Consider the following 24,906-nt stretch of genomic DNA (forward strand, 5'->3'; position numbering starts at 1 on the left):
TTTATGTGAGAATTTTTTATTATAGTAAAAAAGTTAAATTTTACTATTTTTAATAGCTTTTTACTGTATTAAAACTTAAATTTTAAGCTTGAATCGATAAAATAAATGGGATTATAAATCCCATTAAAGTAAACATCAAAAACAGTAAACTCACCGCCCACAAAAAACACTTACCCATATATTTTTAATCATACACATACATATATATACATATATATATATATATATATATTATATATATTGCTTCTTCTGTCTCAGCTTCAAATAGAAAAAAGAAAAGATTGCTTTTGGGACTATTTTCGCAAAGAAGCTGAAAAGTGTCCATCAATGGTGATTGTGAAAGGTGGGACGAGACCGCCATGGGTGGGCTTGGGAGCAGCGGTTTGGGTTCAGATTGCGTCAGGGAACTCCTACAGTTTTTCCCTGTACTCTCACTCTCTGAAATCGGTTCTGGGTTTCAACCAGAGACAGCTGACGTTGTTGGGTGTGGCTAATGACATAGGTGAAAACGTTGGCCTCATTCCTGGCATCGCATGCAACAAGTTCTCTCCTTGGGTTGTCTTGCTTATTGGCGCCTTGGCTTGCTTTTCTGGCTATGGTGTTATCTGGCTTGCCGTCTCCCGCACTGTTGAGTCAATCCCTTACTGGTTGGTACGTTTTCTTAATTTTTTAAATCTTACTTTTAGGTTTCTCGATCTTTTGATTGATTTTGAGCATACCCATGTGCTGATTTTGTTGTTTTTTTGGGGGAGTTTTAGTTTGTTTATATGACTGGTTGTGTAAATCTTGATGAAGTTGAGATGAATCTGTGCATTTAAGGTTTCTTTTAGTTTTGGGTAATCATAATGAAAATGGGTTATGTTCCCTTACTTTGGAAAGAATTAGCTTATTTTGGATCACATTAGTAATTCATTTTTGCTGATTGATGATGTTATAGTTCAAACTCTTTTTTTTTTTTCTTTTTTTTTTTTTTTTGGGTCTTTCCCCGGTAGAACCTCCTTATACCTGTAGGGCACGTTTCTGAAATATAAAGTATCAGAACACAGTTTTTTATATAGATTTGACGACCGAAAAGAAAGCCTTCGATAAGAAAGCCTTCGATAGTTCATTTTTCATTGCCTACTAAGAGAAATCCCCTTTTTTTCAATAACCTTTGGTATTTTAGGAAGTTTGGATGGCTTATCTACTAATCACTCTGTTGATTATGTTACTTGATAGTTAGTTCATTGCAATATTCATTATGTTAAATTCTCAGTAAAGGTTCTTTACGCCATTGTTATCTGTCGGCCTTTAACTGGACATTTATGGGAGATAGAGATGCCATTTCCTGCTCAAAGAGCATCCTTTCTCAATCTCCCTTCACATGGTGAAAGAAAATATATGTATTTTTTATTACCCGCTTTATTACCCAATTAGGAGAGTAATTTGAGCAATCCTCTAGATATCCGTTTGTCGGAATAATAGTACAATGTTTTGATAAGAGAAACGTGTCACTTTATCAAGGGATCTCTAGTTCATTTGGTTATAAACTGTTTTGATTTGGAAATAATTTCCCGAACTGATTCCTTCGACGAAAAAGTGGTTTTGCTCCATATATACCATGTTTAAGTTTCAATGCGTAATCTCTAAACACAAGAATTAATAATTTTTGTTTTTCAACATTGCAGTTATGGATAGCCCTTTGCATTGGCACTAACAGTGCTGCCTGGTTGACGACGGCTGTGCTTGTAACTAACATGAGAAACTTCCCTCTTAGTCGTGGGACTGTTGCCGGTATTCTCAAAGGTTATGGAGGGATTAGTGGGGCTGTGTTCACTGAAATTTACAGTGTGCTGCTCCGTAATTCTTCCACTTCACTTCTATTGTTCCTTGCTATTGGGGTTCCGGTCCTATGTTTAGCAATGATGTATTTCGTTTGGCCTTGCACTCCAGCTTCCGGTGAAGACCCCGCTGAGCGTGGCCATTTTCTTTTCATCCAAGCTGCAAGTTTCGTGCTCGCTGTATATCTTTTGACAACTACGATATTAGATGATGTCCTCAATTTAAGTTCTCTAGTTTCCAACGTAATTGTTCTCGTAATGGTTTTGCTTCTTATGGCCCCACTTGCAATTCCTGTAAAAATGACATTGCACCCTTCTCAAGGCAGCAGATCGGGGACACTTGAACACAAAGGTGGTTCTTCAGAAAGTCTGATCCCACAAGAAGGCAGTGGAGAGAAAACTGAACCCCTGATCTTGCCGTCTCCATCGACAGGAATTCAAGGAAGCTTTTACGACGGCGATGATGTTTCTGATGTCGATATGCTTCTTGCTGAGGGTGAAGGAGCTGTGAAGAGGAAGAGAAGGCCCAAAAGGGGGGAGGACTTCAAATTCACCGAAGCAATAGTCAAGGCTGATTTCTGGCTTTTATTCTTCGTGTTCTTTGCAGGGGTTGGTTCTGGGATAACTGTTCTCAATAATCTTGCTCAAATTGGGATCGCCCAAGGCCTTCATGATACAACAATCCTGTTGTCTCTATTCAGCTTTTGCAACTTTTTGGGTCGTCTTGGTGGTGGTGTTGTTTCTGAATACTGTCTAATGTTAGTGTAGCATTTTAGCCTTGTTACTGATCCATGAAATGACTAAATTCAATAATGCACTTGTCCAATACCTAGAGATGATTGTTGTAATCTAATGCTGCAATAAATTCATTGCAGGTGGAAGACAATTCCTCGGACTGTTTGGATGACATTCACCCAAATAATCATGATCATTGCATACCTGCTGTTTGCTTCTGCTATCAATGGCACCCTATATGCAGCTGTCGCCTTACTCGGAGTCTGCTTCGGTACCCAGGTTTCCATCATGATCCCAACCGTCTCTGAGCTCTTTGGCTTGAAACATTTCGGTCTATTTTACAATATCATGTCGATAGGAAATCCTCTTGGTGCTTTGCTTTTCTCCAGCCTGCTTGCAGGGTATGTATACGATAACGAGGCAGCAAAGCAGCAAGGACTTTATCCATCTGATTCTAGTAGCACTTGCTTGGGTCCAAATTGCTTCCGACTCACTTTTTTCGTTTTGGCCGCTGTCTGTGGTGTGGGCACACTCTTGAGCATTGTTTTGACCATTAGGATAAAGCCTGTTTACCAAATGCTTTATGCAGGGGGTTCCTTCAGGCTTCCACAAAGCACTAATCATTAAGGGCATCCTTTGTGGGAACGTCCTAGTCAAGCTACTTCAGCTCTTTTGTAAGTTTTTTGTTTCTTATTAGGCTCTTACCAATACAATGCATATCTAAGTCAACTTAGAACATGACAGTCTCCAGTTTGTTTATGTTATAGCTGTTCTACTTGTAGTGTTTGTGACGCAATATATTGTGGTTTGAGCCACAATTGGAGCCTGATATGAATGGATCTCAAGTCACGAGTATGAGAAAATTTTTCTACACTCAAATGGATACTTAAAAGTTTTAATAAAAAGCTCACATGAAGGGTGTTTGATATGAAAAGCCATGTTGCTCCAACCCCCTTCCTCAAACAACATTCTCTTACTATGAATGAGGAATATTTAAAAGAACTAGTTAAAGAGTTCAACTATCAAATGATGTTAAGAAGCAAGCTGGGGGTAGCAAAACATTGGGTTTTGTACTTGGATAAGAAAAAACATTAATACCCACAACAAGAGAGCTTGCAGGTGTAATAAGTTCTCGATTGAATGACAGTTGCTGCTAGTCTATTTTACAATATTAGTCTGATTTCTGTTTAGTGGTTGGAAATTCAAGAAATTTGTATGCGCTTATGCCTTTGTCTTCCTCTTTAATGAAAAATATTATTGGTCCAAGTGTGTATGTCGGTGCATAGCAATACAGATTATTCTATGTTGTGCATGCGATTTTTCTTGTGTCGAATGATGGCAAACCGACTTGATTTTTGAAATTTGAGTTGCTTTCATCATAAATATATTACCATCACTCGACGTCTGAGGCTAAAAAAGCGTTGCATAATACGAGCAGTCGCTGATAGTAGCTCTCTTTTTAATCCAAAACATCAACTTTGATTGGATTTAAGATAGGAAGAGAAGAATGGTGTTTTGCAAATTTGCCCTCTGAACGTGTAGTTTTTTTGCAATTTCCTTTTTGAACTTTTAATTTTGATAATTTACCTCTTAATTTGTAAAATTGTTGCAATCTACTCCTTTTTAATGATGATTGTGTCAAATTATTGATGAAAAAAAACGTTCAATGAAAATTTTCAATATCTCAATTTAAGTTGTAATACACTTATACAATTTGTAGCTACTTCTACAATAGAGTTTATCGAGTTCAATATAGCATAATAAAACAGGGATAGACTAATACCTGATTCAAAAGCATGTGAACTAGATTTGCTTGAAGCTTGGATTGAACTAAGACTCCCTTTTTAGTTCCTTCATTTTCCTTCAATGTAGGTCAAATAAATGCCACAAAACTGTAATTATACAGTCTATTTTGGCCATTATTTCTCATTGAAGTGTCATATTATTACTACCGAGTTGTTTCTTTAGGGATATAAATAGTTGAAGTTGAATAATTAATGGACAATAATTACAACTAACACCTATCAAAAGCAATAACTTGATAAATGTTCCACCTAACGTTTCAATCAAGCTTAACATACATCTAAGGGTGACAATTTGTGTTAGTGAGTCGTGTCTGTTTCAACCCGTTTATTAATCGTGTCAGAAAATATCAACTTAAACACGATCTGTTTATTAAACATGTCAAAAATATCAATCCAAACACAACACATTTATTAATCGTGTCAACCGTATAATTGGTTTAAATTAATATATTGAATAAATAATTAAAATAATAATGACTTTTTTAATACGGTCAAGACATGCTTAACATGTTTATTGGTCAATTTATCATTTTTCTTAAGAAAAAAAATAAATTTTACTTACAAATATTAAATTTCACATTATTTGTATTTAATATGTCATATAAACTTTCATTAGATTGCAGATGACACATATAGTTAATCGTGTCAATTCGTGTCACTTTGTGTTAGGAGGTCAAGCCTAATCTAACTCATTTATTAATCATGTCAACTCTATTATGACTCAAACTCATTTATAGTAAACCCAAACCCGCTAACTTCATACGGGTTTTGAGTCGTGTTGTCATGTCATTATCCGGATTGTCAGCCCTACATACATTATGGACCATGTTTTCCCCTTCCATTTTCGATATAAATGCTTCAATGAATTACAAAATAAATAGACAAATTATTCTCCGATTCAAAATTTCATTTCCAGTTTATTACAGTAAAAATATTTATAAAAAGTTACATCTAATTTTTTCTGTTACAGTAAAAAACTCTCACAAAAAGTTACATATCAACTTGAAATGAAAACTCGAATCGAAGAACCTATGGTTGTTGCATGCATGCATGATCTTGTTGTAAATTCACATTTGGATTCCACGTGATTTAGAGTTCAAATTACTCCACCCCGAATTAAAAAAATAAATAAGTAAAAGTAAATGAATAAGTTCATAGAGTCAGGAGACAACACATAAAAAAGAACCAAGAAAATTGCAAAATAATGGGGAAATAAATATCCAAAAACTTCTAGACACACTCCAAAAGAGGCCATTTAAAAAACGACTACTAAAAATCTTTAAGAGACGAACCAACCACACTAGTGTCAATGCCCAAAACAAGTGACCCATGTATATGCAGTATAGAGGTCAATACTAGTGGCACTGTAATATTATTTCCATCACATTGAGTAAAAACAAATATATAAAAGTTATACATTTTTTTTTCTCTCACCCCTCTGATTGGAAAACCAAGAAAATCTCAAGTGGGTTTCATGTCGTGGAACAAGGTGGTCCAAAGTGAATGATCATCAAACTCATCAACATCCGCTTTTTCCTTCTCATAAGGAGTGCAGAACTTTGGGCTCAGAACTCTCCCATCCAAAGGCCCAGACATCTTTGGGCTTTTAGTTGTTGTAACAAAGATCCTATCATGGACCCTCCCATCCAAAGGCCCAGACAATCTTGGGCTCCTTGTGGTAGTAATCATCAACCTCTCTGGCAGCGGTCCCCTCCCATTTAGAGGCCCAGACCCAGTTAACTTTGGGCTTCTATTTGGATACATCAGCCTCTCATGGAGCTTACCATCCAGAGGCCCAGACAGCTTCAAACTCTTGGTATTGGAGATCAACCTCTCATGGACCCTGGAATCCAGAGGCCCAGAAAGAGCCAAGGCCCGGTTCTTCAGGCCCGGCCCATTATCCCTCATCTCATCGCCACTCCTCTGCTTCCTCAGCAGAGCTCCTCTCCAGTGCTCCTGAGACCGCTCTCTATAATGATGGTCAGGCAAATCCTTAGACGACATGTCGTCTTGAAACACGAATTTGCTTATGTACTTGCCAAACGACTTCTTGGTCTTGCTTAACGCCAAGAAAAGCCTTGAGAGCGATCTGGGGTTGCCTCCATTTTCCTTCTTTGCCACCTTGAGAATCTCTAGCCTGTGTTTGGCGACAGTGATTCCCATGCTCTGAAGAAACTCATGGTTGAAGTAAGCTATGTCCTCGTATTGGAGCTCGTTTCTTGCGAAAGCTAGGCCGTAGTCGTAGATGAGAGGAGGGTCTAGGCCAGTTTTTGATAGCCATGAAAACCAGTCCATGGCTTGGGAATGGTGGGGGATTGAGTTTTGTGGTTGTTTTGTATTTTGAGTGAAAAAGGTCTAACTATGTAGGGTAGTGATTGGGGAGAGAATATTTATAAGGAGTTGATGATAAGAAGTGGTGACGAGTGGAAATGTTTTAATTATGGTGGGTAAATTTCTTTATCATTTGGGTGCTTTAAAAACTTGTAAAAGTTGGGTAGCTTTTTATATGGGAACTTATGTGGTAGGAACAGAAAGAATAAGCGGTTAAAAAGTTGTATATTTTTAAATTTAATGTGATTTAAGAGAAAGAACCTTTTTTTATATTAGAAAAAAGTAGGGTAGATTTTTTGTTTTTATTTTTTTTCCCCTTTTTAAGGACATTATTTTTAATAGTCTTATTAAATAACAAAGTATGATGATAGGAACTTGATAAAAATTCAACTATTAAAAGTTGTGTCCTGAGCGGTAGAATTTGATGAAAAATTCAACGGTTAAAAATTACATCATAATTCGTAGAGTTTTCTTTTATTCGTTTTTTTTTTTGTTGAAAATTTTCTCTATTTTTTTTTTTTTCCACTTTCATATCTTACCCTCTTTTATCTTTTATGGAAATTTTGGATGGTAGTTGGGATTGAGGGTGACCGAAGAGAGCAACAGGAAGTAGGGCTTAGCATGAGCACCTTAACGACCTTCTGTGGTCCTTTAAATTAAGAGTGTGGTGGGGTGATTTTAATGCAAAATTTGTTTGGTAGTGGTACTAGTAGTACTATTGCATGTGAGTGACATTAGCACCAATTGGACTAAAGCGACGCGTATGGGAAAAGAAAAGAATAGTAGACCAAATCCTTTTGGATGAGTAAACACGTTAACTAATATTACGATTTGGTTCCCATTTTCAAACTATTATTACGATTTAAAAAGAAAATAAAAAAATGTATTGTAATATGGTCTGTAACATGTTTTTTGAACATGTAATAAGCAACATTTAGGTCATAAATAATTCAATTTTTCGTTTTATTAATCAATGCTATCAACAAAAATGTTTTAACAAACATCTCAACAAATATATATTATATATGAGAGAAAAAAAACACACACACACACACACACAACGAAATAGGTTTTGAGGATACAACTTCTATTCACATTCTAAAATTTCAAATTCATAACTAATTAAAAGGTCTGTTTTGGTTACTGGTGTCACAGAAAGCGTTACAACATTTTACTGTAATATTGTTATAACAGAAATTTCGATATTAAGCCAGCAAATCAGAAATGCAAGAAACTAAATGCAGCAACATAAAGAACACCAGAAAATGGTATCGCAGTTCGGTGCGCACACCTACTCTGCGGGGCCACGCCCAGACAGTGATCAATCTACTAAGTTCAAAAGATTACAAGGACCGAAACGGTCTTACACACTCAACGACTCCCTCCTTGAAGATGTTGCCATTGCCTAGAACCTCCTTAGAAGACTTGATCAGCGAGCACCACTCGTCTTGATGGGTTCCTCCCGAAACCAACAAAATTTTCTTCCGAAGAACCAATTCAAAATATGTTCTCACAATCCGTCACAACGCATCAAGTGATTCTTGGCCTTACAATCTCATTCTCACGTACACGGTTCTGCAATCCTCAGCACACTCTAGCTCAAAACATACATTCAGTGTCTACACTCAACCGTGCTTTCTTCCCAATCAAAAGACCATCACCAACAATCAAATCAGTCAACCATTAATTCACAAAGTCAACTATACACTTTCTGCAACCAAATCAATACTATTGCTATGTCACCAAAATTTTCCTTAAGAAACTCCCAAAATGTTGCGCCAGCCAAGATTACCACCAAATTACAACCAATCTGCTTAAAATAGTTTTTCATAAGAGTTTACCAAAAATAAGCCAATAACAAAATACACTAACACTAATAATCCCTAAAACATAGAAAATGAAATATGAACCGAATGAGCATTTTTTTCTTTTTTTCTTTTTTTTTTAAAGGAAATTGGCCTACAGGTTTTGGACTAATTGTCTCGGAGAATTTGAGACTATATCTCATTTATTTAATATTATTTTTTACGTAATAGAAAGTTGTGTTTTAGTATTATTGATAAAACGCACAAAAATAGATGTCAACCATATCACCTTAAACGGTACCCGAAATAATCGTGGTGTGACAAATTTGAGATGTAATTCAGTCTTCTACTTACACAAGAAATTAGGGTTTATGGAAATATGTTGGCAGTATAGTCAATCAACTAATGTTCAATAATGTAGCCTTGGATGCCATATTTTCCATATTGGCATAAAGTATGGCACAGCTTGAGACATGTGCAATTGGTTCAGAGATCCGTATCACGGTTTAAATCATGACTCGTGACTCGTTAAAATATTTTCTCTAAAAAAAAAAATACACGTAAAATTGAGAATGATTCTGAATCATGATTCGAAATCCAATAACCAAACGTAGTTTGAAGAGTAAGTTATTTAATTACTCAATCCGTCACTATATTAAAAATATTTAATAATATAATTTCTATTAGAATACTTTCTCTTTTTATATCCGGTAGATTTTATTTGGCCTTAAACTTTTAAGCCTTACACTATTATGGCCACCTCAAAGTCCAACATCAAATAATGTTCAGCAATACAGGCAGCTTGGATGTCATATTTCTACATTGGCATAAAGTATGGCACAGCTTGAGAGGAATGCGAGTCTCTTTTTATATTCTGCAAAGCATTTATTAGCCAGCCGTAGTACTGGCCAATGAAACAAAAAGTTTAGAAGAAAAAGTTGAAATCAATTAGATCAAATCAGACAAAGTACTTTTTTAATATCCTTGAAAGGGGACAAAATACTTTCGGAAAGCAAAGTATTAGTGTGTATTATGTGCTCCATCATGGGCCCAAATTACAAAGTGCAGAGAGGCAGGTAAAAACTGAATGGCAAGGCTTAAAATTTGGATAACCCCCAAAATTAGCTTAGGGTAGACAGAGTTGTTAAGCATATTGAATTCGATAACCTACTACCCATGTTGTGACAATAATCATCTTCTAAAATACTCTTTTGTGGGGGCCCTATGACTTTTAAAGCTTACCAAATGATATTTACCTGCCCATTTATAAACAATCTCTTTATACCAAATGAAAACTAGGAGAATTTTACTTTAGAATAAGAAAAACAATATCTTACTGATAAAGTTCTGTTTTGAACTGTTAAATTTGTATTAAATTATGTCAATCTTATATTCTCTTTTTCATTTTAATATAATTTTAATTAAATCTAACATTTATAAACATGCACTAACAGTAGAGTCCCTCCTACAGAAAGATCCATAAAACTAACCTAAAAATTGCATAATTCTTTTTTGATAATTAACTTTAGGTAATTAATTGAATTATATACCTTGACCTTTTCGCCATTTGCAAGTTGGAACAAAACTTCACAATTCTTGATAATACGGTTCACTCAATAGTGAACATCAATTAATGGATAAAAATTATGGTCTTATAAAAGTTAATTTTTAAAAACGCAAGATCAATTTGTTAAAAGTTTATTCAGAAAAAAAAAAACAAAAAAGAAAAACGCAAAAAAAAAAAGTTTTAAGGGGCATTTATATAAATATTTTTGGGTATTTCTGTGCATCAATCGATAGTTGTCCTAGATTTGACCATATTTTAATATGCAATAAGTTTTTAAATTTAGGGTTTAATTTACCAAAACTAAAAGTTGGATGGCCAAATTATCATAAGTACTTCACGGTGCACGACTAGACTTAACCGTTAACTTTATTACTTCTGTTGTGAGGTCTATAACACATCCAAAAATAATTTCTTGAAAGTTAAACATAATGTAATTAGTAGGGATGTTTTTTTTTTTTTTTTTTTTTTTTTCCTTTGTTCATGGGATATGACATCATATATCATATATATATTTATTTATTTATAAGGATAACGCACTTTTCTAATCTAACCCACGCTCTATCCTATATTGTTTAACAATCATTAGTGAATTTTAACTTATCTATAGGATGTACTAATTACGGGCACTTAACCTAATAGGCAGGAAATTATCAAAGGTTAATTTTTTTTTAAAAAAAAAAATAGGGGGAAGAAAATATTTTCTCTAGCATCTACTCTGATTTTCAAATATAATTCTCGTATGAAATTAGTCATAACGTGAGAGTTGAATGAATAAAAACTACTATATTAAACAAAGTTTAATAACTCTTATACTGACTTATTTGGGAAGTGCAACGCCCTTAAGTCCATTGATGCATATTTTACTTTTTTATTAATTAGGGAAAATGAACCTCTATTAACCATATCATTTTGATTGCATAATAATAACAATAACAAAATTTATTATTTTTGTAATCAATTTAAAGGAAAAAAAAAATCATGCCACGCTCGTGAAAGAATAAATTTTCCTGATGGTTCCAGAGGAAACAAAATATAAAAGAAGGTAATATTGGTTACAATACTGAAAGTTTACATATATAGCATGAGTAAGATTACTGGTATTCAACTAGTTCATTTAAAACCCAAGTATGGCATTAAGTATCCAAGAAAATAGGTATATGCGTGGTTGCAGGTTCAGTTTGGATTTGAATGAATTGTTGTAAATGCTCAAACATAAGTGTGCACAGCTATAGAAAATACTTAGCACCAAGTCATCAACCATTTATAGGCGGACTTCCCATTCTTCTGAAAACAAGTTGTAAAAAAGTTGGTTGAACTTGGATATGGACAAGATACTGAAATCTAATGAAAGTCAAATTGAATCACATTTGTTAATTCATAAAATCTGGCCTAAGAGGTTGAAAAAGTTACTCAATGCCCATCACATCTAAAGATTGCTCAGAATCTGATCTTTTTGTAAGAAAATATACACTGAAATTATGTATAAGCTGAAATCTAGGAGCTAAAGGAGGATCGTGGGATGTTCTAATTTGCATTAAAGGCTCTACAAATCTTATTTATTGCTCTGTCCACATTGTCAACTTTTTTGGTGAGTGAAATCTGAGAGAATATGCATGATCTTTCCAAGAAGTAGTAGATTTTCTTTCAACATTGTTTCTTTTTTCCCTTTTAGTTTGGCAATTATAGTGGACATTCAAAATTCGTCAAACATACATGGGTTGTCCATGAATATTCAAGACATAGGCCAGCTCTAGTATGAGACATATATAATCCTAATTTCCCTCCACAGGACTCCATACTATTGACACGTGTAAATAATCATCGAATTCACTAGTTTTTATTGACACAAAACTTTTCACTTTGGGAAATGTTACACGACTCCATTCCAACTCAAAATCTACTCTTGAGATATCAAAAACTGTCCAATATTTTAACAGATGTTAGCAAAAGAATCAATGGTGTAACACATTTTAAAGTTTGAAGGGTAAATTGCAAACATTTTTAGTTTGAGGAATAATTTGCCAATGACAACAAGTTAGGAGGCATCCATGCAACAAAGTCTTTTTGAGACAAGGACGTCTATGAGTCCCACAGGCAGGAGCCGGACTTGAATGAGCTACTTAGGATTGCGTAATTCAGGCTCTACTAGTGTGTGACTCAAGATTAACGACCGTTTTAGGATTTTGTCCATTCTCTAACAGAATATAGCGATTACCATTAAAAAAAAAAAAAAAAAAAAAAACCCCCAAATTTTCCTTGCCTTTGTGGCAATTTCAAATTGCTCATCTTGGACAGTATTTGTAAGCCATTATTGTTCACATTGCAAATTATGATGCTAATAGGTCGTGGAGTAATCCGACATAGTTCAAGGACTAACAGTACTAATACTTCAATTTGTAATTAGATCTTTGAGGCAGGTTTCACCTCTTATTGATTTGTAATTTTTTTCTTATCATTGTTTAGGGTGTAATTTGGGCTTTATACCGCTTTTATATATAAACTAGGTTTAAATCGATTAACATTTCTCTAAAGGGTGGTATTCCTTTAATTCACTCTTAACTGTGTGCCTCTAACAAAAAAAAAAAAAAGAGCCGCACTTTAGGCACTCAAATATAATTCCGTTTTCTTAGGTGATAGGAATTTAATAAAATGCCCCTTAACTTCGAGCATAAAGGACAAAAGTTTGGTTTTGTGACTTTGTTCGGTCCATCCTTGCAAAGTCAGAAACCAATTGAACCTAAATGATGCTAACTCATAAAATAAACATAGCCAAAGGAAAAAGGAAAAACAAAAATAACAATAATGAAGAGAGAGAGAGAGAGAGAGAGAGAGAGAGAGAGAGAGAGAGAGAACGTGAGATCCACATTACTCCAACCATGAATACAACTAACTTTTTGAAAAACCGTTATTAAACAGATTTAGTCAAAGCCCAAAAATGAAAAAACAACCACTTTTCCCGCTTAAGAAAACCATATCCTAGTCTCTCTCCATATCTTACCTCTTTCTCCCTGTCTCCTTCTATTCTCTTTCTCTTTGTATAGTATTTACCTTATTGCCTCTTACTTATCAGTCGCGTATTAATCCTCAAACCTTTCTAGGAAAAAAAAAAGAAAAAAGAAGTAATCCTCAAACCTATTTCCTTGACCTGTTAGAAGAGACGAATGTTTTCTCAGGAATCTGTGAGAAAATCTCTACCTTCAATCCAACGAGCTGTTGTTGTCTCTCAGCGGCTTAGCTCTCGGCTGTTGTTCAACCAATCACAAAGCCCTTCTCCTTCTTCAAGTGGGTTTCACTCTAATGATAAGGGGAGTAAATTCTCTACTTTTGATCGGTTTCTGAAATCAGCCTCTTCTGGATTTCTAATTTTTGGGTCAGGTTTAGGCCTCTTATACTATTCTTCTGCAACGAGAATTCCTTTTTGTCTTCCGCTGATTATTCGAATGAGACGACCTGGGGGATGAGTGATGATGATCGGTTTGAAGAATCTGTTGAGTCTTGTGGGTCATTTTGGACTCTCTTCTTATGTTTTGGACTTTGATTGGCTTAGTTGGGCTTCATGTTTGAATTAGTTATTTTGAAAGTGTCAAGAAATGTCGTACAGCTTGTATTGAGTCGTTTGGGTAATACTGTGCGTTTTGACATAATCTGAAGTCAGGCTTTCGAATTCGTTGGGTTCGTTCTAAAAGAAGAAATCAGTTTCATTAAGATAAGGCTCTGAGGATTTCGTGGAAGAGATCAAGAATGTGATTGTATTTTGATTTAAACCAGGATTTGAAAGTAAAACAAATATTTGTTACAGATTTTGTCAAGATATCATTTAAAGAGATTGGAGTGCTGAGAATCTGGGTTAAGAGAAATTGCAACTGGAATATGCGAAGCAAATTACGTGGTTTGAATTTTGATCTGATAACTGTCTTATCTGTAACTACAGATTCTGAGACAGATTTAGATTTTGAACGAGATCAGTTTATAAAAGGTTGATGCACGAGGTATCAGAGTTAGTACTGCAACTCTGATAAAGCACGGTGTGCACAAGTTGAAGAGCGAGAGCGTTCATCGGTTTTGACCTTTGAGAGATGAGTTTGTAAGCTTTCGGGAGAAGGCGTTCGAAGACGAGTGGTGCTCGCCAAGCTAGCCACTTAGGGTGTTAGACACAGCGGCGTCGATAGTCAAGAGGGAGTCTTGAGTTGGTTAAGTCCGATTGGTGTCTGTAACTTTTTACCTATTAGTGGATTGCTTGAGGTCTGGGCGTGGCCCCGTGGATGTAGGTCGGTTTGACTGAACCACGTTTAATCGTTGTGTGTTAGTTATTCTATTCTTGTGTTTTGCTTTGGCAATCCTTAATCGATATTATAAGAAAACACGGTAAAACTATATAACCGGTTCTAACAATTGGTATCAAAGCGGGTCACAAACTACTGTGTTTGTGAGATCTTGGCATAACCGGTTGTTGCTCATCTGAAGCAATGGACTCGCTGCGTGAAGGAGGTTCCGTGCCAAAGCCACCACTCTTGGAAGAATCCAATTATTCGTATTGGAAGGCCAGAATGAGAGCTTTCATTAAAGCCATTGATGAACGAGCTTGGAGATCGATACTGACAGGATGGACGCATCCGACAACAACAGACAACAGCAAACTGATCTCTAGCGAATTACAACTCGAAAGCACTCAATGCTATTTTTAATGTTGTAGATATGAATCAGTTCAAACTGATCTCTACATGTGAATCGGCCAAAGAGGCGTGGGAGATACTTCAAGTTGCTCATGAAGGTACCGCTGCTGTAAAGATCTCTAAACTTCAAATCCTTACCACCAGGTTTGAACAACTAAAAATGCATGAGGATGAGTGTATTGCCAATTTTAATTCAAAATTATGTGACATTGCTAATGAATCTTTTACTCTTGGAGAGAAGTATTCTGATGCAAAACTAGTAAGAAAGACTCTCAGATCACTACCTGAGAGGTTTGCATACAAGGTTGCTGCTATAGAAGAGGCTAAGGATGTTGACTCAATGAAACTTGATGAACTCATGGGTTCTCTTTGTACTTTCGAATTGAAATTTAAGAAGGACAAGAAGGAGAAAGGAATGGCTTTTCGATCTGGAGTAGAATTACAGAGCAACCAAGAGGAATCTGAAGATGAAGGAGAACTAGAAGAATCTCTGGCATTTCTCACAAAAAACTTCAAGAAGATTTTGAAGAAGATGAAAAAGAAGGAAAATTTCAAAGATTTCTCTAAGACTGGGAAGCAGAGATTTAATCCTCAAGGTTCAAAACAAACTGACTCAGATAAGAAGGGAAGAGGAATTTTGGCAAGATCTAGATCTTCTGATAAATCGGCATTCATAAAGGCCACAAACAAGTCAGATGACGGCCATGAGCAGAATACTAAGGTAAGGTCAGGTATGAAATCTGTCACAAAACACAAGCAAAAGCTTTTTATTCCTATCTGTCATTACTGCCACATACCTGGACACATAAGATCTTGGTGTTATAAGTATCAAAATGCGTTGAATAGAGGAATGCAGTTTTATTCACCTAATAATGGAAAACAAAAGAAATTTCCCAGAACCAAAATTGATCTAACCGATAGAAAAACAAGAAAAATTTGGGTTAGAAAATCTGATGTAAGATGTTTTGTCGCATATACTTCTCTGAAAGCTAGCACTATTGACTCTTGGTACTTTGACAGTGGTTGTTCTAGACATATGACAGGTGATCGAAATATTTTGACAAATTATCAAAGTTCATCTGAAGGACATGTGACTTTTGGTGATGGAGTTAGAGCCTGTGTTCTTGGTAAGGGAACATTGAATGTGAACGGATTCCCAAGGTTCAAGAACGTGCTACATGTGGACGGACTCAAGGCAAACTTGATCAGCATAAGTCAACTATGTGATCAAGATTTGTTTGTCAAGTTTACAAAGGAAAAATGTCAAGTGTTTGACTCTAACGATTCATGTATTTTGGCAGGATCTAGATCTTCTGATAACTGCTATATGCTCACGAGTCCACCATCACACACTCCTACACACACGTGTCACAACACCACCTTGGATGCAACTGAGTTATGGCACCAAAGGCTGGGACACTTGAACTTTAAGACACTGACCAAGATTGTTAGTGCAGGAGATGTTCGTGGAATACCTAAACTAGGTAAGAAAAGACCAGGAGTGTGTGGTCCATGTCAACTTGGCAAGCAAACCAAGACCACACACAAGGCGCTACAACAAATTGCAACATCCAAGGCACTCGAGTTGTTACATATGGACCTCATGGGTCCTATGCAGGTTGAAAGCATTGCAGGTAAGAGATATGTTTATGCCTGTGTGGATGATTTTTCTAGGTACACATGGGTGGATTTTCTAAAAGAGAAATCAGACACTTTTGGAGCTTTCAAGACACTGTGCATTCGGTTGAAGACTGAAAAAGATTGTAACATTGGTAAGATAGTACGAATCAAAAGTGATCACGGTAAGGAATTCGAAAATGTTGTCTTTGCAAATTATTGTGATGAGAATGGTATATCACATGAATTTTCAGCACCAAAAACACCTCAACAGAATGGGATAGTTGAAAAAAAGAATCGGACCATTCAAGAAATGGCAAGGGTGATGTTAAATGCAAAGAAACTCACTCTAAGATTGTGGGCTGAAGCTGTCAGTACAGCTTCTTACACCATAAACAGGGTGTATTTAAGACAAGGCACAAACAAAACTCCATATGAAATATGGAAAGGTAAGGTCCCAAATCTTAAATATTTTCACGTGCTTGGATGTCTGTGTTACATTCTCAATGACAGGGATCATCTCGGCAAGTTCGAAGCCAAAAGCGATGAAGGGGTCTTTCTTAGATATGCTACAAATAGCCGTGCCTATCGAGTTTACAACATGAGGACTCAAACCATCATGGAATCCTCCAATGTGGTTGTCGATGACATGAAAGACTATTTAGAATTCTCTAAAGAAAAATCCATTGAGAGTTTTACTGAAGAAACTGAACCAAAGAAGACAGAATCTGATGATTCTGATGCAGAAGGATCTGTAGCTACAGGACCTGCTACAGATACACCAGAAACAGTTCTGTAGCAAACTGATGAAGCAGAACGTGCTAAAATTGACATTGATGACCCTGTACACAGGACACCAGGTACAAGGATCTTGAAAAATCACCCTCCAGAGGCAATCATTGGTGATCCAAATGAAGGTATCCGTACCAGAAAGTTGCCTAGGCAACACTATGACAACATGGTCAGGTTTGTCTGTTTCACTTCTCAAGCTGAGCCCAAAAATGTCAAAGAGGCTTTGCAAGATGAATCTTGGGTAAGTGCTATGCAAGAGGAGCTTGAACAATTTGTTAGGAATGATGTTTGGATCCTAGTTCCTAGACCCGAAGGTACAAATGTCATTGGTACAAAATGGATTTTTAAAAACAAGACTGATGAATTTGGTACTATCGTAAGAAATAAAGCCAGATTGGTTGCTCAAGGCTATACTCAAGTTGAGGGAATAGATTTTGATGAGACCTTTGCACCAGTAGCAAGACTAGAGTCAATTAGATTACTTCTAGCTATTGCTTGTGTGTTAGGGTTCAAACTTCATCAAATGGATGTGAAAAGTGCTTTTTTGAATGGTTTTCTAAATGAGGAAGCATATGTTGAGCAACCAAAGGGCTTTGAGGATCCACACTTTCCTAACCATGTGTATAAACTTAAAAAAGCTCTATATGGCCTCAAACAAGCTCCTAGGGCATGGTATGAAAGGCTAACCAGTTTTCTTGTTGAAAAAGGATATAAAAGAGGGGGAGTTGATAAAACCTTGTTTATCAAGCATTTTAAAATAGGGATGATAATTGCTCAAATATATGTTGATGACATTGTTTTTGGTTCCACCTCACAGGGAAAGGTTGACGAGTTTGTCAGCCAAATGACCAAGGAGTTTGAAATGAGTATGGTTGGCGAACTCTCTTACTTTCTAGGTTTGCAGGTTAAACAACTCAAGGAAGGAATCTTTATCACACAAGCAAAGTATGCAAAGAATCTAGTGAAGAGATTCGGCTTGGAAAGCTCAAAGCACATGAGAACACCCATGGGAACTAACGTGAAATTGACAAAGGATGAGGATGGTGTCTTAGTGGATCCAACCTTGTACAGAAGCATGATAGGAAGCCTTTTTTACTTGACAGCAAGTCAACCCGACATATGTTTTAGTGTCGGTGTTTGTGCTCGGTACCAAGCAAATCCAAAAGAAACTCACTTGGTAGCAGTAAAGAGAATTATACGGTACATTAGTGGCACAACTGATTATGGAATTTGGTACTCAAGGGATTCAAATTCAGATCTAGCAGGGTATAGTGATGCGGATTAGGCAGGAAATGCAGATGATCGAAAGAGCACCACATGAGGATGTTTTTACATGGGAAGCAATCTTGTGTCATGGTATAGCAAGAAGCAAAAGTCCATCTCTCTCTCTACAGCTGAAGCAGAATATATTGCTGCTGGAAGTTGTTGCACACAACTTCTGTGGATGAAACAGATGCTAGAGGATTATGGGGTTGAACAAGAGGTTCTAACGGTTTACTGTGACAACACAAGTGCAATTAATATTTCAAAGAATCCCATACAACACTCAAGAACAAAACACATCAACATACGGTATCATTTTATTCGTGATTTAGTTGACAGCAAACAGGTTATACTAGAATATGTAGCTACAGAAAACCAGCTGGCTGATATTTTTACTAAAGCTCTTGACTCAGTGCGATTTGTTTACTTGAGAAAGGCCCTAGGAATCTGTGTGGTTTAGTTTTTTTTTTTTTATTACTTTTCATTTCAATTAGGATTGCATTTCACTAACTCATCTAGTGGTTCATTAGTAAGTTTCACATTTCGATTCTGGAAAGTGGGGAGTTGGATTAGTTTTGTTTCCTGGCATGAACAATCACCTGAGCACACTACCTTAGTATTGAATCTTGGTTATTGATGTCAAAGTTTTTTTTATGATAGAAAAGTGATATACCTCGTGACTTGGGATTGAGAATATCTATCCATTCCTGGACTCTAATCTCTCAATTTATATAAAAAAAAGGGGACATCACATAGTGACGTACCAAGAGACTGGAAAAAGCTACCTACATCTCAAAAAAAATAGATGATAGTGCAAAAGCTACCAGAATCTATGAGATTTGAAGAGAGATTAGACGATCAGGTAAGTTTGAATAGGTACAAGTTCCTTTCTGGTGTTCAAAAAGACTGAAACTAAAAGTAATTGTGAAGAAATATTTGAGGTAGTTCTGCATACACACACGTTCATGATAAGATTTCAACTCTGTTTCACTGTCTGTTAGTACAGATTCGATCTATGAGATTAACTATTGTACACATCTAACATGAGATTGCAGTCTGCATCTAGTTTTTTTTTTTGGTAATTATATATATATATAAAAAACATTTTTTTTTCTGTGAATTGAGGCCATTCTCAACATATACAAATTAACTGTTCTTGAGCAGCTTGTGAAATTAATATCCATCCATTGAGTTTTTTATCTGTTTCGTTATTCTGGGTGGCTGAGTCTTGCTGTTAACAATTTTTTCTTCACCCTATGTCGATGTCGTATTGTTTTTTTTTCCACCAACTGCTTACGACATGTCGTTCTGCTCCTTATTTTTCGAGGGAAACTTTGAGTTATCAAATTGTTGCTTACATTGTGCTGCATTATCGTTTGAAAAAGAAAAAAAAAAAAAACCTCTCTGTTTCATTCCTTCTCTCCTCAGTTTCGGTTTCCGTCCTATCCAACCATTTAGGGTTTGTTGATTCCGAAATCACCAAGCACAAGAAATTTCAAGATTCAACATGGTGAGAGCTCGTGGACAAGGTTGGAACCATTCATCTCAAAGACAAACTGTCTCAGCAACTCTGGCGATGTCCTCGATGATCATTGCTTCGCCTCGCGCCGCTTGCGCCACTCGCCGGAAAATCCTGAAGTCCCAACCGTTGCTTTCTCCTCCTTCGACTGTGGACACAGCCATTCCTCTTTCATCCTCGCCTCCTTCGGGTGACCAAGCTCTCCAAGCTGAGGAGTCTCCACTTGAAGATCACGAACAGTCATCAAAGGTACAAAGCACTTCCCCTGCTCCAGCTCTGAATGATTTAGCGATTGTGGTCCATAACCCATGTTTCGGCCACAACTTGGTGTGCTCTGATCTTGAGGAAGCTAATGCTAGAGATGTTTCCAAGAAACCTTCAAGAAAATGATCTCGACAGATTCCCACGACCAAGAAGTCCAAGAAATCCAGGAAATTGTCCTCGGGCACTTCGTCTGTACCTGCTTCTGCCCCTACAGGCATACCAGACTATGATTATGATGGCCATTCTCCATAGGTTCCTGTCGAAGAACCCATTCCAGAATCCGATGCTCCCCAGAAGTCATCCCCAGAATGTTCACAAAGGCGCCCGACATCTGTTTCCTTAAAAAGACGCACAAGGTCAGCATCTTCAAAATTTGTCCCACAATCTGCTGCTACAAAAAGGACAAATGCTGCCTCTCCATCCACGAGCCATACTAGTGCATCTACTTCCTCTCCAGAAGATTCCTCTGCTCCTCAAGATCAAGATGCTGATTTTCATTCCTCTCCAATCGGGTATGATTGTTCTAAAGCCTACTCCCTAAAGTTTTTTTCTGCAATAAATGAGGAAGTTTGGGCGACCATGTCATCCAGAGGAATCATCGCCGAAAGAAACATCAATGTCATCAAATTTAGAGATACAGGTATACTTGATCTACTCGAATCTTCAGGCCTAATGGGGACTGTAACTCTTGCTGACAAATTTAGTCCAGATTTGGTGTATGAATTTTACTCAAATCTGTCAGCAAACATTGCCATTGCTAGCTCACCTGTCTATGGTAAGATTTATATTCGAGGAAATGCATTGGATTTCTCTCCTGCTCTCATCAACAAGCTCTGCCATTGTCCTAATTTCTTGGACCTTGAGCATTTAGTTGACTTTACAACACCCGTGTGCCCTGATGAGAGCACCCATGTGCTCTGTCTCGGCTGTTGATCCTCTGGTGTGACCTTGTCTTCAGCTTGTCATTTGGATTCCAATAAGGTCTAATTTTTCTTTGGCTTTTTGTTTACCAAACTTAGGGGGAGAGTAATTTTCTTGAACACTTTGTTTGTTTTGAGTACCATTGTGTAGAGTTGTGTAATTTTGCCAAACTAAGCCAAAGGGGGAGATTGTTGAGTCGTGTGGGTCATTTTGGACTTTCTTCTTATGTTTTGGGCTTTGATTGGCTTAGTTGGGCTTCATGTTTGAATTGGTTATTTTGAAAGTGTCAAGAAATGTCGTACAGCTTGTATTGAGTCGTTTGGGTAATACTGTGCGTTTTGACATAATCTGAAGTCAGGCTTTCGAATTCGTTGGGTTCGTTCTAAAAGAAGAAATCAGTTTTATTAAGATAAGGCTTTGAGGATTTCGTGGATGAGATCAAGAATGTGATGGTATTTTGATTTAAACCAGGATTTGAAAGTAAAATAAATATCTGTTACAGATTTTGTCAAGATATCATTTAAAAAGATTGGAGTGCTGAGAATTTGGGTTAAGAGAAATTGTAATTGGAATATGCGAAGCAGATTACGTGGTTTGAATTTTGATCTGATAACTGTCTTATCTGTAACTACAGATTCTGAGACAGATTCAAATTTTGAACGAGATCAGTTTATAAAAGGTTGCTGCACGAGGTATCAGAGTTAGTACTGCAACTCTGATAAAGCACGGTGTGCACAAGTTGAAGAGCGAGAGCGTTCATCAGTTTTGACCTTTGAGAGATGAGTTTGTAAGCTTTCGGGAGAAGGCGTTCGAAGACGAGTGGTGCTCGCCAAGCTAGCCACTTAGGGTGTTAGACACAGCGGCATCGATAGTCAAGAGGGAGGCTTGAGTTGGTTAAGTCCGATTGGTGTCTGTAACTTTTTACCTATTAGTGGATTGCTAGAGGTCTGGGCGTGGCCCCGTGGATGTAGGTCGGTTTGACTGAACCACGTTTAATCGTTGTGTGTTAGTTATTCTATTCTTGTGTTTTGCTTTGGCAATCCTTAATCGATATTATAAGAAAACACGGTGAAACCATATAACCGGTTCTAACAAAATCAAAGCTAGAGAGGAAACCCATGTTCCTCTTTGGCGGTACTTTGTGCTGCAAAATTCAAAGCTTTTTTTTTGCACCCTATATTAGTGTTTTTCCCCTAAAATAGGAAGACTAAACATTTCTTTTTTTCCTTGTCTTTTAATGAACATTTGTTTAGAGTATTTGACAGTATATAGCTCTGCATTTGTTTTATATTTCAGATGCATATAGGAGAAAAGTTTTCAAGTATGAGAAACGGATAAGAACGCAAAGTCCTCCTGAAAAGGTATATTCTCAATCTTTAGGAAATTCTCTTTTGTATAAATTCTTGTCACTTACTGTTACACCATGGTCGACCATTCAAGCCACCCACTTTTGTCGTACACGTCAAGAGCTCCAAAAGTCAGGACAAATCCCTGATGTCGAGAACTAATAGTTAAGGAGATGTCTCTAGGTTGAGGAGCGCTCTTGGAGTCGAGAAGTGCTTAAGTTCCTCTCAAGGCCTTTGTGTCGTTGAAGTCGAGAAGTCTACTAAAAGCCCTTTGAAGCCTCTGCGTCGAGGAGTCAAGGTGTTGGAGTCGAGAAGTGTTTAAGGTCCTCTCAAGGCCTTTGCGTCGTTGAAGTCGAGAAGTCTACTAAAAGCCCTTTGAAGCCTCTGCGTCGAGGAGTCAAGAATTAGATCAGACCGGAAGCAGTCCAGTCAAATCCAGCCACGGTCTTGTCAACTCGAAGAGAGAAGTATTGATCCGACTGCTACTACAGGAGTCAGGAAATCAGGCGGCAGATAGGAAGGATCAGCTGCGTTTCCCGGAGTAGTCATCATGAAAACCCACCTACCCTCACGCGGATCGAGGGCAGAAGATGGCTTCTTCCTTGGGAACGGGGAATACGTATTCACATGTAAAGGCCTATAAATAGAGCCAAGAAAACCGAGAGAGGGGGGGAGAGACCATTTCATTACAAAAGAAAGAGAGTTTGTAACCGGTTGAAAGATTAGTGCATGCACAAGTGGATTAGGCAAAGAATTATTGCCGAACCACTATAAAATTGTTGTCTCCTTTACATTACCTTTCAGTTTTTATCTTTGATTGAACCGTGAGTGTTTTTGGGAGAGGTAATTACGAGTTGTCAGAAAAACACCGTCAACAATTGGCGCTAGAAGGAGGGCCAAAAGCCTAGAAATTCAATCCAGTTTTTAACCAACTATGCCTCCCAGGAACACTCGCTTACTGTCGGCTAAGCCAATGAGTCAGGCGACCCAAAATCTCACCGCCGCTGGGACCTCAACGAATCCGCTCCCACCGGCTGCCGGGAGCCCTCCAGACCGCATCGACCAGCTCCAAAAGCAGGTCGAAACGTTGGCTACAGCCGTGGAAAGGATGGCTACGACCCTTGCGGGGCGGGATCAAGGGCAGAACCCAATGCCACCACTTGAGGATGCGCTGATGAACCTGGTGAACGCCTCTGTTGGGGGCCAAGGGATTGGTGACCAACACGGTGACGCCAAGGAAGTTGGTGATAGTCGTGCCAATGATCCCTGTCTGACCAAGTCGAATAGGTCTGTGGGGAGCAGACAACGGGCAACACGGAGGAGAGCGCGGGAGAAGGCTGCGGCGCCAGCTGTGAATAACAGGGATGCGCCCCCTCGACCACAATAGGGTGCGAATAGGAGGAACGCTGTCCCCGTGGGATCTTCGTCTGTGCACGGCGGAGACCTTAGGATGAAGCTCGACGCTCGACGTGGGAAAGCCTTGCAGTTGGCGAGAGAGGAAGAGCTCGCAGCAGATAACAAGACTCTGGCCGAGAAGATGGCCAGGCTTGAGAAGCAGATTGGGAGTCGATTAAACAACTTCGAGCAGGTTTTGGGGAAGGTTGCCAAGGCAGTCAACGTCGACACTAAGATGTACACATCTCACGACCACCCATTCACAGAAAATATTATCCGGGTGCCGCTGCCAGATAAGTATAAATCACCCCTCATTCCGCTATATGATGGAAGGAGTGATCCAGATGATCATTTGGAGGTCTACACCGGACATATGGTTCTCCACGAATATCCTGAGGAGATCATGTGTCGAGCGTTCAGGAATCATCTCTCTGATTCTGCTAGGAGATGGTTTAGATCCTTAAAGCCTAACTCTGTAGTGAGTTGGGACGATTTGAAGAATGTCTTCTTAACTCAGTTCATAGGAGTCAAGAAGTATATCCCGTCGAAGCAGAACCTTTCAAGGGTCTACCAGGGGCCAGATGAGTCTCATAAGGATTGGATCGCGAGATTCGGAGAGCAAGTGGCTGCCACAGAGGGAATCACGAACGAGGTAGCACTAATGGGAGCCTTGGCTAGCATGAGGAGGGATATCCCATACAGTATAGACCTCGACCGGAGGCCACCGCAGACATATAAGGAGTTCTTGATGAGGGCTCAAGGATTTATCAACAAAGAAGAAGCCGAGGCCAATGACCCTAAGTGCCGATCAAACAAGAGCCAAGAAATAGAGGAGTGGTCTACCTCTGAGAAGCAAGAAGGCCGAAAGCGTCGCAATAATGGTAATGAGAATGAACCTGAAGCTTCGACTCTTAATCAGCCGGAAGTAAAGAAGCCAAGGCAAGAAAACGACGGAAGGCCTCAACCGTTCTAACGATACGACTCAACACCAACGACTACAAGGACTTGAGAGATGAAATTGAGAGACTCATCCGCGATGAACGACTCCAAGAA

General features: G+C 37.9%; 2 protein-coding genes across 3 annotated transcripts; one reads left to right on the forward strand and one right to left on the reverse strand.

The window, feature by feature from the left end:
* Positions 1–264: 264 nt before the first annotated feature.
* On the forward strand, positions 265–3,813 carry LOC21399242 (protein NUCLEAR FUSION DEFECTIVE 4). 2 transcript variants are annotated; one of them, XM_024169305.1, is made up of 4 exons: positions 265–651; positions 1,668–2,578; positions 2,696–3,229; positions 3,323–3,813. In XM_024169305.1, the coding sequence occupies exons 1-3, from the start codon at positions 328–330 to the stop codon at positions 3,180–3,182; spliced, it is 1,722 nt and encodes a 573-aa protein (XP_024025073.1). In that variant the 5' UTR covers positions 265–327; the 3' UTR covers positions 3,183–3,229; positions 3,323–3,813. The 2 variants fall into 2 exon arrangements, with proteins under 2 accessions (XP_024025073.1, XP_010102055.1); XM_010103753.2 differs by having other exon boundaries at positions 2,696–3,384.
* Positions 3,814–5,424: 1,611 nt separating this feature from the next.
* Positions 5,425–6,840, reverse strand: LOC21399243. The gene has a single exon (XM_010103754.2). The coding sequence runs from the start codon at positions 6,653–6,655 to the stop codon at positions 5,822–5,824; it is 834 nt and encodes a 277-aa protein (XP_010102056.1). The 5' UTR covers positions 6,656–6,840; the 3' UTR covers positions 5,425–5,821.
* Between the last annotated feature and the right edge of the window lie 18,066 nt (positions 6,841–24,906).

This window comes from Morus notabilis, unplaced genomic scaffold (assembly GCF_000414095.1).
Source record: "Morus notabilis unplaced genomic scaffold, ASM41409v2 Scaffold621, whole genome shotgun sequence".
NCBI classification, from domain to species: Eukaryota; Viridiplantae; Streptophyta; class Magnoliopsida; order Rosales; family Moraceae; genus Morus; species Morus notabilis.

Bases quoted from the DNA above. Each gene is read 5' to 3' on its own strand.
- LOC21399242 (XM_024169305.1), top strand. From the start codon at position 328: ATGGTGATTGTGAAAGGTGGGACGAGACCGCCATGGGTGGGCTTGGGA. The intron at 652-1,667 runs GTACGTTTTCTT...TCAACATTGCAG, and splicing joins AGTCAATCCCTTACTGGTTG to TTATGGATAGCCCTTTGCAT. The intron at 2,579-2,695 runs GTTAGTGTAGCA...AATTCATTGCAG, and splicing joins GTTTCTGAATACTGTCTAAT to GTGGAAGACAATTCCTCGGA.
- LOC21399243 (XM_010103754.2), bottom strand. From the start codon at position 6,655: ATGGACTGGTTTTCATGGCTATCAAAAACTGGCCTAGACCCTCCTCTC.